General features: G+C 41.7%; 1 protein-coding gene across 2 annotated transcripts in view; it reads left to right on the top strand.

Annotated features, from left to right (window-relative positions):
- The window catches only part of RPP30 (ribonuclease P/MRP subunit p30), a 35,252-nt gene extending 11,718 nt beyond the window's left edge, over positions 1-23,534 (top strand). The window contains exons 6-12 of one of the 2 annotated variants that reach the window (XM_066355813.1): positions 6,366-6,455; positions 16,522-16,638; positions 17,311-17,340; positions 17,730-17,767; positions 18,148-18,227; positions 22,504-22,659; positions 23,088-23,534. In XM_066355813.1, coding sequence (XP_066211910.1) covers positions 6,366-6,455; positions 16,522-16,638; positions 17,311-17,340; positions 17,730-17,767; positions 18,148-18,227; positions 22,504-22,613 — 465 coding nt within the window. In that variant the 3' untranslated portion in view covers positions 22,614-22,659; positions 23,088-23,534. Of the gene's footprint in view, positions 1-6,365; positions 6,456-16,521; positions 16,639-17,310; positions 17,341-17,729; positions 17,768-18,147; positions 18,228-22,503; positions 23,031-23,087 lie in introns of those variants that run through there. The other variant, XM_066355812.1, reaches the window with a different exon arrangement.
- The last annotated feature ends 810 nt before the right edge of the window (positions 23,535-24,344 follow it).

Genomic DNA, 24,344 nt, shown 5'->3' with positions numbered 1-24,344 from the left:
CGTTGTACAGTAACTTTGGTAACATACCCAATGTGTGTACTACATGTTTTTCAAAATTGATTTAAAAGAGCATATAACTTGCATCGTCCTAGCCATTTGCTGGTCATTAGAGAAATAAACAGAACCCTTAAAACATGACCCAGCTGGAAGGCATACATCTATATAACCTTCCGAAGACTTCCATGTTATTTACCTTTAATACAACAATCCTGAGAGATAATTGGGACACATATTTGTTGCTTTCCCCATTTTGTAGAAGAGAAAACTGAGGCTCAAGCTAAGTGATTTGCTCTAAATCTTGGATAGTATATAATAGAGCTAAGACATTTGGGTTTTCAAATACATTATAATTCCATACAGCAATTTTATCTTAGATGTTTATCTTATTGTTTTTCTCAGACTATTAAAAAAGTGAATTTAAAAGCATGAACTCATTGTTGATGGCGGTGTGAAACAGTATTCTGGAAGAAAGAAGAGGTGATAAATAATTCACACAGTATTTGTTTGAAATTGATTATACAGACACTCAAAAAGTTACAAAAATAAAGCAGTTTTTAAAATTCGAATAACTTTTTCTTATCTGTCTAAATCTTACCCATTCTCTAAGACTCAGTTCAAATTAGTTGTCTCCCTACTTGTTTTCTACAGAAAATCAATTAAAAGCATTTTAAAGTCTGTCATGGTCTGGAATCAGGCTAAATGCAAGCAGTTAATTGTTTAAGAGGTTGTATTCTGTAATTGATTTCATTTGTTTGGTTTTAAAGTTGATTAATTTAACAGATATCCCTGTAGATGCGATATTCTAAAACTAGGTAAGTCTCTAAGATGAGTCATAAAAGGATACACACATATGTTAATAATTAGGCATGTAAAACCTATCCACTTTAAATAACATGGTTTCCATGGGAAAACACATACTCTTTTCTGCTACAAATATCTGGAAGATGTCTCATAGATAAACCCTTCCTCTGCATAGCTACCCCAGGGAGTAAGGCAAAGATGAAAGATTGTGAGGGGAGTCTGTGGGAGGGCTTCTTGGGATGGGGGCAGAGGAGTAGAATTGGCAGAGATACAGAGAAGCCTCAGGAGCTTTTGAGTTAGTTATTCCTATTTAAGATATAAGTGACTGTAAGTGACTGGACAGGGCGAGGTGAATTCAGGGTATTTAGTCCAGCGGTCTCCAAATGACTTAGATTGTGCACCCTATCAATTAAAAATAATTTGAGGCTGGCCCTGGCCAGTTGGCTCAGTGGTGGAGCGTCGGCCTGGTGTGCGGAGGTCCCGGGTTCGATTCCCGGCCAGGGCACACAGGAGAAGCACCCATCTGCTTCTCCACCCCTCCCCCTCTCCTTCCTCTCTGTCTCTCTCTTCCCCTCCCGCAGCAGAGGCTCCATTGGAGCAAAGATGGCCCGGGCGCTGAGGATGGCTCTGTGGCCTCTGCCTCAGGCGCTAGAATGGCTCTGGATGCGACAGAGCGACGCCCCAGAGGGGCAGAGCATCGCCCTCTGGTGGGCATGCCGGGTGGATCCCAGTCGGGCACATGCGGGAATCTGTCTGACTGCCTCCCCGTTTCCAGCTTCGGAAAAATGAAAAAAATAAATAAAAAATAAAAAAATAATTTGAGGCCAAAGCCCCAATATATGTATGTCTATTTTCTTGTAAATTATTTACATATTTCATTATAACAGTATACTTAAGGTAATACACACAAAGAAACAAGACTTAAGAGAGTGAATTAAAAAATAAATAGAAATAGAAGTTCTATTTGCTTCTTGCTTTCTCTGTCAATGGCTACCAGCCTCTCAAGAGCACTGTTGTAGAGCGTGCTACCGGTACCTGAGGAAAGCGAGTATCTCTCAGCACTGTGCTTCTGGCTCCCAGCTTCACACTTGCTGGCATCTTTGTTAAAATGAGGATAATTAGACACTACTGCATTTACCACCAGAGTAGGGCCTGGTAATCTCCGTTTTTAATAACTTCTTCAGGGGACATTTTAACACACTAGGTGGAGAGCTACTATTTATGGGCATCTCTCTTTTCCCAGACTAAGCCTTACTCTGCCTTGCATAATATTATCATAAAATACCAAGGTGTAGGCCCTGGCCAGTTGGCTCAGTGGTAGAGCGTCGGCCTGGCGTGTGGAAGTCCCGGGTTCGATTCCCGGCCAGGGCACACAGGAGAGGCGCCCATCTGCTTCTCCACCCCTCCCCCTCTCCTTCCCCTCTGTCTCTCTCTTCCCCTCCCGCAGCCGAGGCTCCATTGGAGCAAAGATGGCCCAGGCGCTGGGGATGGCTCCTTGGCCTCTGCCCCAGGCTCTGGAGTGGCTCTGGTCACAGCGGAGCAACGCACCGGAGGGGCAGAGCATTGCCCCCTGGTGGGCAGAGCATTGCCCCCTGGTGGGCGTGCTGGTGGATCCCGGTCGGGCGTATGCAGGAGTCTGTCTGTCTCTCCCCATTTCTAGCTTCAGAAAAAATACAAAAAAAAAAAAAAATACCAAGATGTATTAACCTGAGATCCACGAAGGGGATTTGGAGAGGACTATGAACCCCTATCCTCCTGTTCCCCTTGTTGTTTTTGTTTGTTTGTTTGTTTTGGTATTTTTCTGAAGCTGGAAATGGGGAGGCAGTCAGACTCCCACATGTGCCCAACCGGGATCCACCCGGCACGCCCACCAGGGGGCGACGCTCTGCCCATCTAGGGTGTTGCTCTGTTGCAACCAGAGCCACTCTAGAGGCAGAGGCCATGGAGCCATCCTCAGCACCCGGGCCAACTTTGCTCAATGGAGCCTTGGCTGTGGGAGGGGAAGAGAGACAGAGAGGAAGGAGAGGGGGAGGGGTGGAGAAGCAGATGGGCGCTTCTCCTGTGTGCCCTGGCCGGGAATCGAACCTGGTACTCCACTCCAGGCCGATGCTCTACCATTGAGCCAACCGGCCAGGGCCTGTTCCCCTTGTTTTGTAAAATTAAAAATAAATCTATGAGTAGATGTGTGCATTTTTGAGAATATGCTTTCCTTAAATCCTCATAGGAGACCTTGAACAAAAAGAAAAAAGGTAAGAATAACTAATGTGAATTCATATACAACCTGCCCAAACCACTGTAATAAATTATGATGCTTAAGCATAAATATTGTTTGGACATCATTTAATCTTTTTAATGACTTAGAAAGTATTTCATTATAATGTGAATAATGCTTTTATAGTTATCTAAATATATCAGTTGAACATTTGGATTAATAGAAAGCTACATACAGTAGCAAAATAATTCATTTGAGACATTCTACATTTGAGGCATCAGAGGGAGCGGAGTGGAGCTGTTCTTGTTACTGAAAGTTTATTGTAATGAATGTACTTAAACCAGCATAGCAGATATTTTCTAATTAGCCAGTTATACAGGAGAGGGAAAAAAGACCAATGTATAAATAAAAAGTGGCCTATTTTAGCTTTAGTCTGGGAACTATTTTAGCAGGCTTTTAAACAAATGAATCAGTTTTTTAATGAAAATAATTTCTGTTCATGGTCATTCAAACAGTACAAATAGGTAAGCATCTAAAAGTATACTGTCCTCCCACCTAAAACATCTCCCTTTTCTCCAGAGACAACCACGGCTAACAGTTCTGTGTATCTTCAGAACTATTGTTTCCGTAGTCTTTCCATGCTTCATTGCCCCCTTCGTCCCTCTCTCCTTCCTTCTTACGTAACACCATGCTTTTGTTCACTTAACAGTATAACTTGGAGATGGTTCCCTGATGTCAGTTGGAAATACACCTCATTTCCTTTTAGGAGTCAGCATACAGCATTGTATGGAGGAACTATAATTCACTTAAGTAAAATTGACTCATTTAACTGCATCTAGTCTTTTGTGATTGGAGTTTGTAGTGACTATTGTACTAATATCCTTGAGCATTTGTAGGGTATATAGCTATAGAATATATTTCTAGAGTCTAGCAGGCGTCCCCAAACTAAGGCCCGCAGGCCGCATGCAGCCCCCTGAGGCCATTTATCTGGCCCCATCCGCACTTCCGGAAGGGGCACCTCTTTCATTGGTGGTCAGTGAGAGGAGCACTGTATGTGGCGGCCCTCCAAGGGTCTGAGGGACAGTGAACTGGCCCCCTGTATAAAGAGTTTGGGGACTCCTGGTCTATAGGATACATTCTTATAAGTGAAATTGATGGTGTGTACACTTACAGTTTTTATACCTATTGCTAAAGTACTTTTTTAAGACCATACTGAGGTAAGGTGCTGTGAGTGCCTGTTTATTCATTTTTGTGTCAGCAGTGTATTCCTGAACTTTTTGATCTTTGACATTTTGATACTTAAAAAATGGTGAGCAGAAGCTGACCTTGTATTATTTGCTATTCAGAGCTTTTCTTCATCCATTCTTATTAAATTTTCGGTGACTCTTTTGTGAGCTGGACAGCTGTAGCAGTTGGGATGGGGCGAATTTTTATGAGCCAAGTGTTTTTGCCAAAACAGCATCACTTCCCAGGCTTCCTAAGTTACTGGCACTGTCTTCAAGCCAGGCAGCACGGGGTGCCCAAAGCAGGGATTCTAAAGAGATCCCTAGTATTTCCCCCCTGCCTCTTCCTTCCTTCATTCCTTCCCTCGCTCCGTGCCACTGATGTTGGTTTGTTGGTATAGCCACCAGGCAGTTTAAATTTGTTCATCAGTTCTGTCTATACCAGCACTATCGGCATGTCTTATTTTTAATACAGTACAAAACAGCCTATTCTTTTTATCACTACAAATCATATAGTGCAAAGTCATAGCCAGACAGGCATTTCTAGCAGTGTCTTTTGGCCTGTACTCCTAAACTAGTAACCTTTCCCCAAATACATTTTCCTACTCTGGTCTTCCTTTTATCCTGATTCTATTATCTATTTACTTTATCTTGTATGCAGTTTTTGGAAGCAGTTTCAAATCTCTTTTGGATGTGAATGCAGAGTATTGATCAACAAGTGATAGCAAACATTAGAAAAGGAAATAAAAAGCTGGAAAATGCATTCAGTATCGCTTGATTTGTAATAGCTCTATTCTGACTATTTATGTAAATTGTTTTTATCAGTGTTTGAACAAAATGCCATTGGTGGTGCCATGATAATGTGTTTTCAGTCACTCAATAGACTGGAAGGAGCCACAGGCCTGAGATAGTTCCTAGCACAAAAATAAATGATTTTGGAGAAAAAGTGGAACAGTTGGCTTATTTTTTTTCTTGGATTTCAGACCATTTCCCCTTTCCGCAAATGCAGCATCTCTGAGCAAACTCGTCCTTACGTGACAGACCGTGAGTAGGAGGGTCTCTAGGCCCTGCCCTGTCTGTTAAGAAGGTCTGTAGACATAACACACTGCTTCAGCTGGATCACAGTGAAACCATTCAAACCAAACCTGAAGGAATGGCTGACCACTGACTGTATTTCAACAGGTGTATGTCAGTACAGAACTATCGTGCCACCATTGGAGTGAACAGTATTTATATATTTCCTTATGTTGGGATTGACTTTATTTTCCATTCTTAATGTGTACCGGTTTTCCTTTAGCTTTCTTTCTTTTTTTTTTTTTTTTTTTAATGTCTGATCTTAATTATTTGTTACTCTTAGAAAATCTCAGTATTGACTGCACCCAGACTTAGAGATGAAGCTCTCAGAGAGGACAGCTTCGCCTCTTGGCAGTCTGTTCTTGCCATTGTGCTTTGGTCGCCTTCATTCTCTTAGCCAGAAGTCCAGCACGTTTTGAGGCTTCTTCCGTATTTTTCTCAGTACATTGTTCCTTCAGAGTGATCCACCGACATTGGTGTTGCAGGGCTTGTGGGATAGCAAGACACTGGATCCAGGGTGCGTTGGTCCAAGGTTCTTTCTTATTTAGGGGGTTTCTTACAACATCTTTCTTTAGAGAGATTGATAAGTTTGCAGGTCCCGCTACCTCATTCGGGTCCCAGGCGACAAGGCACGGTAGTAGTGTTCATGAGACCAGGAACCTCTCCCCTTTTCTTACAATGACCAGGCTGAGAACACTGACACTGGCATCCACAGTGCACCCTGAACAGATTTGTAAGTACAGATTTGTCTGTAACAGGAATGCCCCTTCCTCAGGTGGACTTGGTCAGGGTCAGGACACCCTGCTTCATGAGGAAACCTTGCTTGTCGTTCCCACCACTGATTCAAAGCACAGAACCCTTCCGTTCTTCACACGGAGCGTCAGCAGCTTTTGTGACAATATGTTTCTCTTAACAGGTATGAAGTCTGTGCCAATTCAGTGGGTTTCCAGCAGCCAGTGACCGGGAAAGAGAGGCTCAGCTCCATCCTGAAGCCACCAGCTTCCTCCAACGGGCCACGAGAAAGAGCTTACCTACCTGTTTTTCCTTCTTGACAGGTTGCTTGTACACATTTAGATGTGGATTTAGTCTGCATAACTGTAACGGAGAAACTACCATTTTATTTCAAAAGACCCCCTATTAATGTGGTAAGTATCACACTTTTCATTCTATACTTGAATCTCTAAATACTTAGAATAACAAACTGGACAAGGAGCAGAAGTAACCCATGTTCTTAGATGAAAGATACAAAGGCTAGATAATAGGAAGCATTTTTTAGAAGGATTTGTGTTTTTGTATACTGACTAAAGGGGGAAAGAAAGCTTAAAATCAAAAACATACAGTAAATTATGGAGATGTTTTTAAAAGGCCTTACAAACCAAAATTTATGAAAGCTATTTCTTGGAAGGAAAGTTAGCAGGGATGGACACTTACAGCCGGAATATTGAACATTAAGGGATTACAGCAGTCAAGAGGGAAGGCGAAGGAAAAAATGTAGGGGATTCCTGGGGCACTGAGCAGGGCCCCGAGAGCATGGTAGGCAGGGCCCATGCTGAGTGGAAGTCTGCACTGAAGCGTGCGGTGTACACAGAAGCCCAGGTACTTATCTAAGAAGGGCCATGCATTCAGGAAACTTTTTGTTCCTCTCTCTGCTGTAGAGTTTTTCTCATTACCTTTCTACATAGTTTCTCTTGTTTCTTTTTTTCTACCCTTCATCTCCTATCTGTCGTGCCTTCCTGTAAGCCTTCTTCCATCACAGAGGTGATAGTTCACAGGTCGGCACACCTGTCACCTCGGCATTCGCAGCTAGCTAATGGAAGGGGTAGGATGCTGTTTGAAAAGAGTGGCTTCCAAAGCTCAGTCTCCCATTCTCAGAAACTATATGGAAGAAGGAAAGGAGTTTAATACACAGTCCAGATTATATACCTAATCCTGTAAGAATTGGAAAATTAAAAATGTATAGCTTTTTTCCAGATCGATAACTCCCCTATTCTTTTGTCTCTGGAGTCGCAACCTTCTCAGGTTGTTTTCCTGTCCGCTGCTAAGGAGTTGGCTCGATGCCAAGAATAGGGGGAGACAAGGAGGAAATTGATCTATATGGTGCAGAAAAATTGAATTCAGTGTGGAAAAATTTTAGTTGGCTTATGTTCTCCCCCTAAAAGTATGCTTCTAAAACTGTATTTGAAAAGTATCCAAAATTTTAAAGTCATACATTTAAAGGGAATACTATAAAACAGATCTGATAAATATGGAGAAGAGGACTGAACATAAACCAGTATTACTGAAGCTCAAATCATTGTTTCAGCACATTCTTGCTAGTACTTATCAATGAATAAGTAAACACTAAAAAAAAAAACCCCAAATCGCCCCATTTTAGAGTTGGAGATGTCTGTTTAGCAGCTCACTTCCCAAATGTGTGGAGTGAAGACTAGCGACAGAAGCCATTGAGCTCTTCAGTCACAGGGGTAAGACCCTTCTATTGATTTCTGGTTGCATGAGTTCTCTGTTGTGCCCCAGCTGCCTGTTATAAGAGGCATAAACTAGCACAGTGCCCAAGTTCTGAGTCTGGTTGGCCTTACATGCGATTCCTCTCCAGAAGGAGCAATCTCGGACTCGAGAAGTTTACCGAAGCCTTACCTGCCTCAAACTGCCCATCCGGTTGCCGAAGCCTTACGTGCCTCAAACTGCCCATCCGGTTTCTGTATGAATGGCACCCCCTTTAGCTAGTGCAGTGGCTCTGTAAATTACCGTTAACTTAGAGCTTTTATACCTTTCTCTTCATCTTAATGAACTAGGAAGGCTATTTTCTGGACGGCTTTGCCCGAGTCAGTCCACATACAGTGCTGTGTCTTTGGCTGGGAGGAGATAGTCGCCTGTGATGCCGAGGCCAAGTCTGTAGACTGGGCGGCAGTGCATTTCATTTCTCATGTCCAACAACAGTGGTAAGCTTCCGATAGCCGATTTGACGAGGGCTTTCAGGTGCTTTCCTATGAACTTGCCCTACTGTTCAACCCAGACTGTGAGCGTCTAGAGAGCACCAACTGGGTTGTGGTTCTTTTTTAATTACCCCAATATCTCACCTATAATGGGCACTGCCAGAATTTCTCAATTAAATTAAGTATATGTCTAGCTTAGCATGGGGGACATGCCAAATTCTGCTTGTCCTGAGCTGGTAGCCAACTGTCGGTGCTGTGCTGGCGAGGGAGACGGGGCACTGGGGCAGGAAGAGACGGCCCCGGGCATCCCACCCCACTCCACCCGTAAGCTTGTCCTGAGCTGGTAGCCGACTGTCGCTGCTGTGCTGGCAAGGGAGACGGGGCACTGGGGCAGGAAGAGGTGGCCCCGGGCGTCCCACCCCACTCCACCCGGAAGCTTGTCCTGAGCTGGTAGCCAACTGGCAGTGCTGTGCTGGCGAGGGAGACGGGGCACTGGGGGAGGAAGAGACGGCCCCGGGCGTCCCACCCCACTCCACCCGTAACTTCAGGAAGGCTGCTGCTGTTTGATGATTTTTTACTTTAATTCTCACATCTTTGACGAAAGGTAAAAATTTGACAAGTGAGAGGAATATAAAGTATTTAACAATGTCCACTTTTCTTAAAAATCTGGTATGAACATTTTACGTACTTTTTAAAATAAAAACTAGATGATGGGTAGAGGGAAAGGCTCCAGAAGGTTATTTTTAGTCTTTCTCTGATGTAGAAGCAGGCTGTGGTGTGAATCAGTCGGCAAAAAGAGTCCCTATTAATTTATTCATCTAGTTCTCATTCAGAAGAGAGGAAGCTGGAAACATACAGAAAAGGGTGTTGAGCTGTTTGTTCAGGGTAAATAAAAGTTGTATAGCTATGTATGCATTATTTGTATCTGGTAATATCTGGATACAGTATGTTTACATTAATGTATTGGAATATATTCATAGTGAAAGCGCAAAACACGGAGTGAATGTGGTTAACAATTCAGTCTGAAGTCCTGGTCCTTGCCTGCTCCTTTGGTCTAAGGATAAACTTGTCTTTGGCCATGAAAAGTTGATAGGTTGGCTCTCTAAGGATCCCTTTTTCGGGGATGGGAGGAAACAGCACAGATCTGGATAGGTTTTGTGCTCTTTCCTTTTGTGGTGGTGGAAAGCAGGGGCATTAGGATAAGGAACTCATGAGTCTTCTACCTAGAGGCTGGAAGCCACGTGTAATTGTCAGCCAGTACGGTTGGGATTGTGAAGGAGGGCTAGATCACACCACAGCACTCCATCTGTATAACTTTTATGTCCCGTCCTCTGTTATCCCTGCATGCTCGCATCACCATCATTCCCTCAAGTCTCCTACAGCCCTCTTCTGAAGTCTAGAGTATGGGAATCACATACTATCATATTTACCACATGATAGTTGGGTTTCTAAAAAATTAAATTTAACTCCTCTGCTTGGACAATCCAGTGACTTCTAATTATGTAGATTTATAGTTTAAGCACTTTTACACCTGCTGTAGTCCAGCACCTTTAGGGTTGGGTAGATTTGCATTATTGCCACTATGCAGGTAATGGAATTGCAGCTCAGGTAGTATGTGACTCCCACAGATGAACTTCTCTCTCAGAGGGTTGACTTGGGATTTATTCAAAGCTTTTATTCTAACCTGCTGTCCTTTCCCACCACTAGAAAAGACTATGTAAAGTTACTTCACAGCAGGGCGCTTTAAGCACACAATTTCATACTGAGAACAGACTCTTTCTTAATTAGGGTTTTGAGAAATTTTTTAAGCAGCATGTACCTTTACTTTCCCTTTGATTTTTTTCACTGCTATTGCCATCCACAGTGATTTTAAGTATATTGTGTTATTTTCAGTGATGGTATGTGTTATGCTCTCTTTTCGATGTTTCCTTCAGCACTTGCACGCCCTTTAATCCTTATCCGTCTCTATCTTTATGATCCAGTTAGTCCCCTCTGAGAGCTGCCCAGTAGGTAGTATCTGAAGCAGTGAAGTTGTTCCAGGAATCAGGCCACATAGACTTAAGTGGGTGTGAGTGCTCTATAAACTTGATTTTTCTATCACACATATTGTGAACTGAAATCTGTTAAGTACTTTATTGATCCAATGCTTGGACCAGTGCCAGGAAACTTGCCAGCATCAAAATTTTAGGTAGTCCCCCCCCCAAAAAAAAATCAGAAACAAAGTTCAAAGATTAATAAGACTGGTGGAAATGTTTTCACTCAGATCCCAGAAATTGAGAAGTTAAATTAAAAAAAAAAAAGATTAAAAATCCCCCCAAAATGGATTAAGTACATTTAAACTTTATTATAGTAAGAGGAATTTACATTAAAATCACCTGTCTGGCTGGCATAAACCCAGATACCATGTTGAAAACCTGTGGAAAATCAGGCATTCTCATATACTGATTGTAAGTATAAATGGGAACAATCTATGAGGGAGTGAGTCATTTGGCAACACTATCAAAATTACAGATGCTTCACCCTCTGACCTACTGTACTGTGTTGGTAACAAAGTACCACAAACTGGGTGGCTTAATTAAATAGAAATTTGCCATCTCACAATGAGGGAGGCCATAAGTCTAAAATCAAGTTGTTAGCAGGGTGAACCAAATGAATTGGCCTGGCTGCCACTGTGGTTACATACAGTAACCACATACAGTAATCTTTTTTTAACAAAAAAAAGATATGTTTTAATTTATGGCGTGAACAGCAATGTGGAAGCTAAAATTGACATATTTTTATGTAAAACTTTGATTTTTTTTTAATAGCAAAAGAGAGACAGAGAGACAGACAGGAAGGGGAAGAGATGAGAAGTATCAATTCATAGTTGCGACACTTTAGTTGTTCATTGATTTCTTTCTCACACATGCCTTGACCAGGGGGCTCCAGCTGAATCAGTGATCCTTTGTTCAAACCAGCAACCTTGGGCTTCAAGCCAGCGACCATGGGTCATGTTTATGATCCCACACTTAAGCCGGCAACCTCGTACACAAGCTGGTGAGCCCACCCTCAAGCCACATGAGCCCATGCTCAAGCCAGCAACCTCAGGGTTTTGAACCTGGGTCCTCAGCATCCGTGATTGACATTCTGTCCACTGTGCCACCTCCTGGTCAGTGTAAAACTTTTATTTTTAATTTTTTTTTTTTTAAAAAGGGATGTTTGTTCACAGGGTCCTGCTCTCTCTGAAACCTATAGAGAAATCCTTAGCCTCTGCCTACCTTTTGGTGGTTTGCTGGCAATCTTTTTGGTGGCCCTTGGCTTGCAATTGCATAATTTCAGTCTCTGCCTTTGTCTTCACCAATGCATTCTCCTGCCTTTTTGTCTTTACATGGCCGTCATCTTATAAGAACATCAGTCATATTAGATGAGAGGCCCAGCCTATTCCAGTATGACCCCATCTTAACTATATATTGCATATATAGTGACCATATTTCCAAAAGGGTCACATACTGAGGTACTGAGGCTTAGCACTTCACCATACCTTTTATGGGGAGACACAATTCAACCCATAATACCCCAAATCCCACTTAGTTTTTATTTTATCAATATACAGAAACAACCCAGTAAGTCAATAGATAATACACAAATAACAATATTAAAATATATTAGAGACTGACAGGCAGTGGCACAGTGGGTGAGCATCAACCTGGGATGCTGAGGACCCAGGTTCGAAACCCCAAAGTCATCAGTTTGAGCACAGACTCCCCAGCTTGGGGGGGGGGGTTCTGCCTTGAGTGTGGGATCATAAACATGACCCCTGGTCATGGGCTTGAGCCCCCCTGGTCAAGGGAATTATGAGAAGCAATCAATGAACAACTAAGGTACCACAATTATGAGTTGATGTTTCTCATCTTTGTTCCTGCCTCTCTGTCTCTCTGAAAAAAAGAAGAACATTCTTAGAAATATACAATTAAAAACCAGAAGAAACAGCTAAAAGAATGAAAAATTTTGTTTCTGGGAGACAGGATTCAGGGGGTGGGACTCAGGGGGTGATCAGAGTTACTGTTGTCATTATAAGTCTTTTCATAATATTAGACTTTTTCACAGTATGTATCTTTCACTTGGATGAACATTAAAATATCTTCTAGCCTGACCAGGCGGTGGCGCAGTGGATAGAGCATCAGACTGGGATGTGGAAGGACCCAGGTTTGAGACCTTGAGGTCACCAGCTTGAGCGCTGGCTCATCTGGCTTGAGCAAAAAGAAAAAAAGCTCACCAGCTTGAACCCAAGGTCACTGACTCAAGCAAGAGGTTACTCGGTCTGCTGAAGACCCGCGGTCAAGGCACATATGAGAAAGCAATCAATGAACAACTAAGGTGTCATAATGAAAAACTGATGATTGATGCTTCTCATCTCTCTCCTTTCCTGTCTGTCCCTATCTATCCCTCTCTCTGACTCACTCTCTGTCTCTGTAAAAAAAAAAAAAAAAAAAAAAAAAAAAAATATATATATATATATATATATATATATATATATATATATATATATCTTCTAAACAAAACAAAACAAACAAATTTAAAAAAAATCCAAAGCCTTATCAGTAGAGACTTGGTTAAATATAGCCTATTCCTCTCTAGTAGAATACTGTGCAGGTATAAAACAGTGTGGAAGTTATGAGCTGACATGAACCTTCAAGTCAGAACAAGAATGTAGCAGGCTACCTTTTGGGTAAAAAAGATGAAAAGTAATATATATTTGTTTGAAGAAACTGGAAGAAGACACAAGAAATAAAAGTGATTATGGAAAGTGGGAATAAGGCAGATAGGAGCAGAAATACAAGTAAGACTAGCTTCCTTATCTTACTTGATTTGAGAATCATGTAACAAGTTACTCATCTTAAAGAATGATACACCTGGCCCTGGCCGGTTGGCTCAGCGGTGGAGCGTCGGCCTGGCGTGCGGGGGACCCAGGTTCAATTCCCGGCCAGGGCACATAGGGGAGGCGCCCATTTGCTTCTCCACCCCCCCCCCTCCTTCCTCTCTGTCTCTCTCTTCCCCTCCCGCAGCCGAGGCTCCATTGGAGCAAGGATGGCCTGGGCGCTGGGGATGGCTCCTTGGCCTCTGCCCCAGGCGCTGGAGTGGCTCTGGTTGCGGCAGAGCGACGCCCCAGAGGGGCAGAGCATCGCCCCCTGGTGGGCAGAGCGTTGCCCCTGGTGGGCGTGCCGGGTGCGGGAGTCTGTCTGTCTCTCCCCGTTTCCAGCTTCGGAAAAATACAAAACAAAACAAAACAAACAAAAAAAAAGAATGATACACCTATAGTGTCATCCTTTGAATTTACTAAAGAGTTAATTTTTTATGAAATGAACAGGGAATTCATATATTATCCCAGTAATCAACTCCCTATTTTCTTTCTCTCTTCATTCTGTTAAGCTTTGCTTCATTCTTGGAATTTTACCATCAATATCTGTTGATTCAAGTTCACACACCTGCCCTTGGTTTGTAGCACCGTCGTGACAGTTATGTCTCGTTAGAGATGAAGGCTCCCTGTTTCAGAACCCTGGGTCAGAGAGTGAACAAGAGCCAATCAGGCAGTCATTCTTTAGGAAAAGGCTGTTATGAAAAATCATTTGATGAGCTGAAGGCAATTTTCATTAGAATGGTCTTAGAAGCAAGCGCCCACATAATGACTCTATATTGTATCAATTTAAAATAAGGTGTTATGAAAGGAACATTCACAACCCTTCAGTAGCCCCTGCCGCAATTTTGTTAGCAGTTTTAAAGTAGCCTTGATTAGTGTACTAAGTTCAAAATCAAAACTTTTTCTTAAAAGTAATAATTAAAATAATTATGTTCCTTTTTCTCTTCCCTTCCCCTACCAAAAAAAAAAAAAAAAAGGACTTTTATTTTAATTTGGTCCCCATGATGGGGGAGGGGGCAAAATTTTAGATTCAATTTAGAGTGATGCTTAGGAACCTGGTCACCTAGTCCTGTGTTCATCCACATCTTTTGCTTCCCCTCTTCTCTAGCCAACTGCCTTGTTTTTTAGTTCAGCATCTAGAAGAGGGGTCCCCAAACTACGGCCCACAGGCCGCATGCAGCCCCTGAGGCCATTTATCCGGCCCCCGCCGCACTTCCGGAAGGGGCACCTCTTTCATTGGTGGTCAGTGAGAGGAGCACATTGACCATCTCATTAGCCAAAAGCAGGCCCATAGTTCCCAGTGAAATACTAGTCAGTTTGTTGATTTAAATTTACTTGTTCTTTATTTTAAATATTGTATTTGTTCCCATTTTGTTTTTTTTACTTTAAAATAAGATATGTGCAGTGTGCATAGGGATTTGTTCATAGCTTTTTTTATAGTCCGGCCCTCCAACGGTCTGAGGGACAGTGAACTGGCCCCCTGTGTAAAAAATTTGGGGACCCCTGATCTAGAAGGATGAGGAAAAGAAATATGGCAGCCTCTCTGGCTCATTAGTACTTTTGGTCAGAGAAGTAGCCATGGGGACATTGAGACTCTGGCTAAAGCAGGTGTTTTGGTTTGTCTGTGAATTTCAGTTTGCCAAGTTCATCCTGGTTTCTTTTATGATGGATAATCCATAATGAACAGCATTATCACCTGACCTCTTTTTCATAAACTGCAATTTATTTACTTAGAATATAAATATTTTAAAGACTTGTATAAAAGGCAGTTGTGTGTTACAAAGAAGTATTATACCAGCTCTCAAATGTACGAGCTAGTCAGGAAAAATGAAGTATACATTTAACTATGGTACAAAGAGTACCCTAACACATACCATTCCCAGAAATACTCAACACAGGCAAGAGACTGAGAAGTGGGGAAAGTCAGAAAAGAGGAGAAGGGGAAGGTTCCGGTGTGGGAAATAGTTTGTAATTCTAACTAAACTAGTATCAGATATGTAGGAAAATTCAAAATAAGATCTCGGAGCCTCAAGATAGCAAGGAAAATTATGGAAGGGGTCAATTGTGGAATAAAAAAAAGTTTGTGTTCAGGAAGGGGAAGTAGAAGGAGCCTGCCAGGTTCACCTGAATTAAATCAAGGTGGGCTGCCGGTCCTGGGAGAAAACAGGTTTTCCATCCCCTGGACACACTCAGGGGTAGACCTCCAGCAGTTACAGCTAGACTAGTCCCGCCTTGTCCTCTGGGTAGTAAAAGTCCGTTCAGTAGGCTGGCTGGGGCTTGGACCGTCCTACCTGGTCAATGACTTTTCTTTTTCCGTGGCTCATTCAAAAGCCCACTGTAGTGAAGTGACTGCCATTGCGAGTCTGATATCACCTGCAGCCTGAAACCCTGAGATGCTTCCCATTACTGTTGTAAACACTGCAGTAGTGGGCCCTTTCTAGAAGGGAGGAATCACGTTAGCTTTTCCTCTGCGTTCCCGGGCATCGTGGGCCTCAAACCTACCTACTGGGAGTGGACGGAGAGGAAAGCTGAGCAGTGCAATAGGGGATTTCAGTCTCCTTTCCGCCACTTCTAGGCTAGTTTCTTACCAGTGGGCGTCCGCCTATACACAGTGCCTTGAGTAAGAAGTTCCTTTTTTTCTCACGTCAAAGGCCAGCTGCATAGTAAGCTAGGCAGAATCATGGAGGGCCCAGTCCTCCACCTTTTTTGCTGGGCATCCATGAGCCCCACTTAAAATAAGGGGCTTTATTAATAAAGGAAAAGGGGAGAACAACCCTGCGGCAGTTAGCAATCTGCAGTACTGCCTTATAAAGGTATTGGAAGGGTTAAATCCGTACATATTTACACATCATCAGCCCAGCGCCTGGCACATGACACTCAGCCGCGGCTGTTTGTATTCCTTCATTCAACATACATGTAATAAAGGACCTACCCGAGAGGCCTTCCTACCCCTGTTCTTTGGAAATTTTTCAGCTCTTCATTCTTTTGTTTCTTCATTTTGGGATCCAATTACTTGGTTTACTGGTTTGCAAACAGTTTACCCTAAGTATGCGGAGCACACCTTTTTTTCTTTTCAGTGGTTCATGGAATAACAACCCTTTCGCCACCCTGCTGGGACATCACCTCTTCCTGATTCCTGTTTATATAAAGTCAGCCTCCCCACAACTAAGATAAACTGTTGATAAATAAAGCCACAGATCTGTTTTCTCCTGTGGATGGTGCTGTCACACCCAAACAGCCTGTAAATCCACCTTTGTTTAAGGCTGTACTTTGACATGCTGAAAGTAGGCAGTGGGAGGTGAAGAGGGAGGTAAGAGAGAACTTTAGTGAAAATAGCGTGTGTTTATCCTTGACAGTTTATTTTTTTTATATCCTTTGAAGGCAATTGACCGAGGCTTGAGCTTTGAACTTGTCTATAGCCCCGCTATCAGAGACTCCACAATGAGAAGGTACACAATCTCCAATGCCCTCAATTTGATGCAGGTCTGCAAAGGAAAGGTATGGTTTCATAACTTTAGGATGTTTTTCAAATCTAGCAGTTTATTATTAATAAAGTGGGTTATCAAACCAATTCCTTAAAGCAGAAAGTTCTCAAAACACAGGAACAAATTCTTCCGTTTCAATGAGATCTGCAGGTTTTATCAGGAAGAAAAATATTGAGGGAAGAATAATGTTAGGAGAGAAAGATAAGGTGAAAGCCTTTATCTTTCAATAAGGGATTTGCAGTTTAGCCACTGGGGAAAGAGTCTGGATCAATGTTTTCCAACCTGATAAAGGGTGGTTAACTGTTTTGAGGACCATCATGAAATTTCTGCTGGACCAGCACTGGTCCACAGACCAGTGGTTGAAAAACGCTGGTCTAGATAATGATTGTTTGTCATCAGTAAGTTGAATTTAAGTTATATGACCTTTCAACTAGTTTTTAAAACTAACTCATTTTCTGTAAGATCTGATGAGAAGGCCTGTTCCACTTACTATAAGCTGCCTTTAGTTTGACATGAGGTATTTTTATTCTTTCACTTTAATTATTTACCTTACCTTGAAAAGAAGTTGGTTTTTATAGAGCCCTAAATGTTAAAATGTGATTGCTGGTTATTTGTATTTTGAGACTCTTCAGTTACTTTTTTTACATTTCTCTAGGATTAATAATGATCACTTTCTATCTTACAGAATGTAGTTCTGTCTAGTGCTGCAGAAAAGGTAAGCCTGCCTCTGAGTGCCTCATTTTCCCGTCCACGCTGTAAAACAGAACGTTTCCAGGGGAAGAGTTAAAATAGTAATATAATGACTGTTTATTGCATGTTTTTATTTTTAACTGTATGTGCTCATTGTAATTGCTGAAGAGGAAAATTTATCCCCATTCCTTTTGGGCTTCATGTTTTGTATATATAATTTTTTTTATACTGTTACAGAATACTTTTTAAGGTTTTTTTTTTATATTTTCAAAAATTTAAGAAGACAATGGAATTTAACTTTATATAACTGTCTTATTTTTATACACTTAATCATCCTGTTAATTTACTGCAGATGAAGTCATTGAAATGTTATGAATAACTTCTCTCATGTCTATTTTGTGTTTTTTATTTTAGCCTTTAGAAATAAGAGGTCCATATGATGTGGCAAACTTGTATCCTTTTCTGAGTAAGAAGTTGTTGAAGTTTTCTTGTAGGAAATTTGGAATTAGAAATAATTAAGATTTTTTTTTATCCTTTTACTGTAAATTTACCAATGAATTTCAAAAACAAATTACATCAGGTCATAGAGAGCTTTATCTCTTGTTTTCTGGACTAAGGGTGAGAGGAGAAGGAAAACAAGAATGAGGGACTGTATTAAAAGCTCAGAGTTAAATGAGCCTTATTTCTAATACATGCTCCATTTGGGCGAAGAGCTGCTGTAGAGTTAAAGTGTCTTTCTCAGCATGACCAGGTGAACTGACATTGTCAGTTAGTTTGTGTGAGTCTCGTGTCCTTGGCTGACTCCGGGTTGAAATCCTTAATGACCCCGCAGAGGGTTGCTGCTGGGGCTCTCTGAAAGTGACGCCAAGGCCGCCGTGTCCACCAACTGCCGGGCTGCGCTTCTCCATGGAGGTGAGCGAGTTCTGGGGAAAACTGGAATGGTCATGTTAGGGGCCAGTCATTTCATCAGACAGTTGAGCCATATCTACGTTTGTTATTCTGCCCTGCAGAGTTTCTTTAGGTCGTCTCTGCTTAACCAGTTCTGGCCACACCCATCGGGGCCTTCTCATCCTTCCCGCAGGCTTTACTTTCTCTAGCTGGTGTGACGAATGTAGTTTGTGTTACGGATGAGGACTGAGTGCCCTCTTTCAGGCTCTGTGTGTGAGTGCCCTGCCTGTCTCTGCTCTTCCTTTCTCTCCCTCTTCATAGGAGCGTGCTTTCCTCCTGAAAATCAGTGTTAAAGAACTGAAATAGTAACAGTATAAGTTAGGCCATTAAGAACACAAAAACAGCAAATGCATTGTACAAACCCAACAAACTCAAATTGTAACTTTTCACAGTTATTATAGCTTGTGATTCTTTCCTCATTTTTGTCCACGTGTTCAAGTATGTGCAGACTGTATATTTCTTACATTCATTTACATACATCTTCCTCATCATGTTAATTCCACTACTAGAAGCCATTGAATTTTTTATTCATTAGATAAAATTAGAATTAGAAGTATATGGTATGCCCAGACTTTGGAGAATGAAAATGAGATGTTTTGGTTTCTTTTTTTAACTTACACATTTCTGTTTTGTCTTTATTCTCTCAAGAAGCAGATTACTTAATATCACCCAGAGGAGTTTTAAACTTCAGAACAGGTTGCTCCATATAGACATAGTTATTTGCCACACAAATACTAGTTAAGCTATTGAAGTTTTGTGTGTTTTCTCTGGATTTTAGTGATCTGAACAGGTTGCTCCATATAGACATAGTTATTTGCCACACAAATACTAGTTAAGCTATTGAAGTTTTGTGTGTTTTCTCTGGATTTTAGTGATCTGATTTCCACTTGAGAGGATTGGTTACTGTAGTGACTTGCTGTAAATTAAATGATTTTGCTTTTGGTTTTAAAATATTTAGTTTCGAATTGTTGTATGGCCTACACCCCATCACATAAGGTATGGGAATGACCAAGTTAATCAAGATTTTATCAAAATTTTCTTGACATTAAGGAACAGTTGGTTCACACTTCGGTAGCTCTGCCATTATTTTTGTCTATCTTGAATGTAAGGAATCATCAAGAGTTTGGATAATGATTTGTGTCCCAAAGTAGACTAAAACAAGAAAGGGGAGGTTTTAGAAAAATGTAATAGGTAAAAATAGGAAGTTCTGCATTTGACTTAAAAATAACTATTTAACATAGACCACGAGGCTTTTATAGATGCTAAACTAGAAGACTTGTGGACTTCCGGTCGCATTGCCATTCACCCTAATGTGTACAGGGTAATCCTAGTTTATGCTTGCTGTCCCTGCAGAATTAACCACACATTTAGAGGATTGATTATAGTCACCTTGGTTTTAATCGGCATTGAGAGCAGTATGAGACAGCTGTGTGGTGTATTCCAAAGATTGCTAAGTTAGCCTTAGGTTATGTTAGAAGAAAGAAAGGGTTCTGAGGCCAGGGGATTTAAAGTATCATTATTGTCCTCTGCATTGATGAAGTCCCCAGCTGGCATCTGTACTATCCTTAGTGCCACATTGAAGGACAGCAGTGCACTGGAGCGCTGCTGAAAGATGGTTAATGGGTTCTTAGAGGAATTGCTAAAAGCACTGCAAGAATGGATACCTAGAAAACAGAAAACTTGGGATACATAGTAGCTTCAACATTGGAAGTCTTGTCTCAGGGAATCAGAATTAGATGGATCCTGTAGGTTTCCAGAAACCAGTGAGTAGCCATTCTGAGGTTGAAGGAAAGGGGCGGAGAAAGTGGTTCGGGGCCAGGGGCTTTGGCCAGTTGACAAGGTTGGTGTTCTCAATCAGCCATTGGATCAAGGTGGACCTGTTAGGGGTGCTTGCTTTAATTACTCATGAACAAAACAGTACACTCATAAATAAGCTAAAGGTACTTATAGATTTTCCTTGACAGGATGAGGGAAGGAAATACCATATGTGAGAACACTTTGTGAATGAAAGCCCTGTGCAAATGTAACTTCTTGCTATTATAAAATTTTATTTCCAAAAGACTTGAACTAAGAGTTACTTTATAACTGTCAGCTTAAATTAGGAAGTAAATATTCATGTGATTAAAAAATAGAATATTTCTGAGATGGAACTAGAAGAATTTAAAACTAAATTCATTTTGTTGGTTTTCACAGTTTAATTTCTATGTTTTTCTTTTGTTCTGTTTTGAGAGAGAGACAGACAGACAGGAAGGGAGAGAGATGAGAACTTCAACTTGTAGTTGTGGCACCTTAGTTGTTCATTGCTTGCTTCTCATATGTGCCTTAATTGGGGGGCTCCAACCAAGCCAGTGACCCCTTGCTCAAGCCAGCAACCTTGAACTTCAAGCCAGCGACCATGGGATCATGTCTGTGATCCTGCGCTCAAGTCAGCGACCCTGTGCTCAAGCTGTTGAGCCTGCACTCTCCACTCAAGCCAGATGAGCCCGTTCTCAAGCCGGCGACCTCAGGGCTTCAAACCTGTGTCTTCAGCATCCCCGGCCAATGCTCTATCCATTGCACCACCACCTGACCAGACTAATTTCTGTTTTTTTATTCATTCAACTGATTTTTTTAGACTTTTACTTGGGACTATAGTGATACAAATAAACATCTCTAAATGCAACATTTTTCATTTGGTGAAATGGAAAGCATTGGCAATTTCTATGTATTTTGAGGCTCTCTGATTATGTTGGCATTTTAATAATCTTGAGAGCAGTCGTGTTCTTTTTATATATTAAATTGCTTTTAAAAAACCAGCAAAAATAGAGTAGACTTGTTAAGTTAATACTAACAAATGAAAAGGTAATGCTTAACTCTTTAAAATTGACTTTACTCTTATTACTTGAAATAAGAAATAAATCTTAAACTAAATTTATGTTTATTGAGTTTTTTTTATTCTTCCTCCACAGTTAATAGGTCTTTTCCTAGTCCCTCCCACGTCCTAAGGACTAAGAGTCAGTCCCTTTTCATGGCCTTGTGCCTCTTCACAAGCTACTCTGCCAGCCTCATTTCCCCCTAATACAGGGGTCACCAAACTTTTTACATAGGGGGCCAGTTCACTGTCCCTCAGACCGTTGGAGGGTCGCCACATACAGTGCTCCTCTCACTGACCACCAATGAAAGAGGTGCCCCTTCCGGAAGTGCGGTGGGGGCCGGATAAATGGCCTCAGGGGGCCGCATACGGCCTGCGGGCCGTAGTTTGGGGACGCCTGCCCTAATATTATATCTTCACCTTTCTCCTCCATACCAGCCATATTATACCCCAGCCATGCTATATTCTTCTTACCTCTCTCTCTTTCCATGCCTTTGCGGAGAAATACTATCTTCTCCGTTTCTCTCCCTCCCTCCTATTCCCAGGGCCACCTCTTTAATGAACCTTCCTTGATTTATCCAAGCAAAGTTGATTCTTATGATACCTCCATTTCTATTCTGTTCGCCCCTGATGCACTTATCTCAGTGTGTTGTAGGAAGAAGTACCGTGTTAGGCATGTTTATACCTTGTATAGATGACACAGTGCCTGGCCCACTAGGGTTTTAGCAGAAATTGGCCAAATTTAAGTTGAACTCTGCTGCTGATCTGACCTAAACATCTAATAATCCTATTCTTCTTTGTTTGTCACCAATATATGAGATCAATAAACATAATGAGTTTTATTTTCCTCATTCACTCAGCTATTTATTGAACACCTATTACATAACCAGGCATCGCTCAGTGTTGGCAGAACAATAAATATAGTTGGTTCTTCGGAGGTACACTGATGATCCAGTGGGGAGGACAGCTGTGGCACGTGCTGTGAAATGAGGTGGCTCACACGTGCCATGGGAGCAGTACACGGGACTGTGGTACTTGCTGTCGTGATGCGTCCGTCCTTCTCCTGTGTGTAAAGCATCTACTGCTCTGTGCTCTATGACGGGTTCTGGCCGGATAAGATGCCACAGACAGACCATTAGATATAACCTGCCCCCCAGTTTTACCCTTGAAGTAATCCTGAAAAGTGAATTAGATGTTAATAATATACTGAGAGTTGTATATTCTGGGCGGGGGGAGGGTGATTACAGTAAATGTCATCAGCACTCAGTATTTCATTATGGTTTTACAATTTGCTAGTGCTGTAAGTCAGAGCAACGTGATAATTGTTAAAATACCTCTTCCAGTCATGTCTTAACTTCAAGCACTGTGGTTTCCTTCTTTGTTTTATAGAAACTAGGAAAACTGCTTTTGGAATTATTTCCACGGTGAAGAAGCCTCGGCCATCAGAAGAAAGTGATGATTCTCTTCCAGCTTGCAAAAAAGCCAAGTGTGCAGACTGAAGAGACTCTCCCAGTGTCTGTCAGTCCGCCCTTCTTCCCTTGTATAGTCTGTCGGCCTCAACAGAAATCTCCCAGTGTCTGTCAGTACGCCCTTCTTCCCTTGTGTAGTCTGCCGGCCTCAACAGAAATCTCCCAGTGTCTGTCAGTACGCCCTTCTTCCCTTGTGTAGTCTGTCGGCCTCAACAGAAATCTCCCAGTGTCTGTCAGTACGCCCTTCTTCCCTTGTGTAGTCTGTCGGCCTCAACAGAAATCTCCCAGTGTCTGTCAGTACGCCCTTCTTCCCTTGTGTAGTCTGTCGGCCTCAACAGAAATCTCCCAGTGTCTGTCAGTACGCCCTTCTTCCCTTGTGTAGTCTGCCGGCCTCAACAGAAATCTCCCAGTGTCTGTCAGTACGCCCTTCTTCCCTTGTATAGTCTGTCGGCCTCAACAGAAATCTCCCAGTGTCTGTCAGTACGCCCTTCTTCCCTTGTGTAGTCTGCCGGCCTCAACAGAAATAAAACCTGTGGTTTCCACATGGAGCTAGAAATCAGTTGTCTATGAAAACAGTTTTATATTCAAGCCATTAAACTAACAAAATATAGTGAAGTGTTTAAAAAAAAGACTCAGCTTAATGAATTTAGATATATGTTAAGAGAAAAACAGTCTAGTTTATATTCTTTTACTAAATGATAAAGTGGCAGGTATAATGAAATTAGATGTTTTAATATTTCAAAAAACTTCAAAAATATTTTTATTCATTAAAAAACTCATGCTTTTCTTGATATGCATTATATTTTTAACCTCACTACTCAAAAAGTGGTTATTTTTGCAGTCTATTAAAACATTAAGGAATTGGCTTTTAGTTGCTCTTTTGGCTTTGTTTTGTTTTTTCTTTTGTTTTGTTTTGTTTTTTGTATACTCCTAAAGTGAAAATCAGGGAGGCAGAGACCGGGATCCACCCTGGCATGCCCACCAGGGGGAGACGCTCCGTTGCCTCTGGAGCCATTCTAGCACCTGAGGTGGAGGCCATGGAGCCATCCTCAGCCAACTTTGCTCCCATGGAGGCTTGGGTGTGGGAGGGGAAGAGAGAGACAGAGAGGAAGGAGAGGGGGAGGGGTGGAGAAGCAGATGGGCCCTTCTCCTGTGTGCCCTGGCCGGGAATTGAACCCGGGACTTCCACATGCCGGGCCAAAATTCTACCACTGAGCCAACCGGCCAGGGCTAATCTATTCTTGTTTTAAGCCTCTTTTATTATATCCAGGTCAAAGTTCATTCTAAAAGGACTTGCTATAAAATCTGTGGAAGGAGAGGGAAAGTGCACCTAGAAGTCACACTTGGCCTTGTATTTCTTTTTTTTTTCTGCTCTTACCTCCATGATGTCCTTGAAATAGGATTCTCTCCTTTGAATTGGAAGCCCTGGAGTTTTCCTAGTAGTTATATTAAGAATATCAAAGGATTAGACAACCAACTTTGGAAATAATTTTTTTAAGAGAAGGATTATTATATTAGATAGAAGTAGCCATTTTTGAAAATATCTGCAGTTTTGCTGTATTGATGTAAATAACTGAGGGAAAGGACAGAGAAAAGATCATTTCAAAAAGAGCTTTATACCAATCTCACTTACGAATATAGGTAAATAAAATATAGGTAAAGAGAAGTCATTAACAAAAAGTATACCATGAAAGGTGAGATTTATTCTAGGAATCTAAGAATATTTCAGTGCTTTTTAATGTACTATATTTTATAATATTA

The sequence above is a fragment of the Saccopteryx leptura genome, chromosome 13 (genome assembly GCF_036850995.1).
Source record: "Saccopteryx leptura isolate mSacLep1 chromosome 13, mSacLep1_pri_phased_curated, whole genome shotgun sequence".
Classification (NCBI taxonomy): Eukaryota; Metazoa; Chordata; class Mammalia; order Chiroptera; family Emballonuridae; genus Saccopteryx; species Saccopteryx leptura.
The sequence above is the reverse complement of the archived record's forward strand: the minus strand, read 5'-3'. Positions and strand labels throughout refer to the sequence as shown.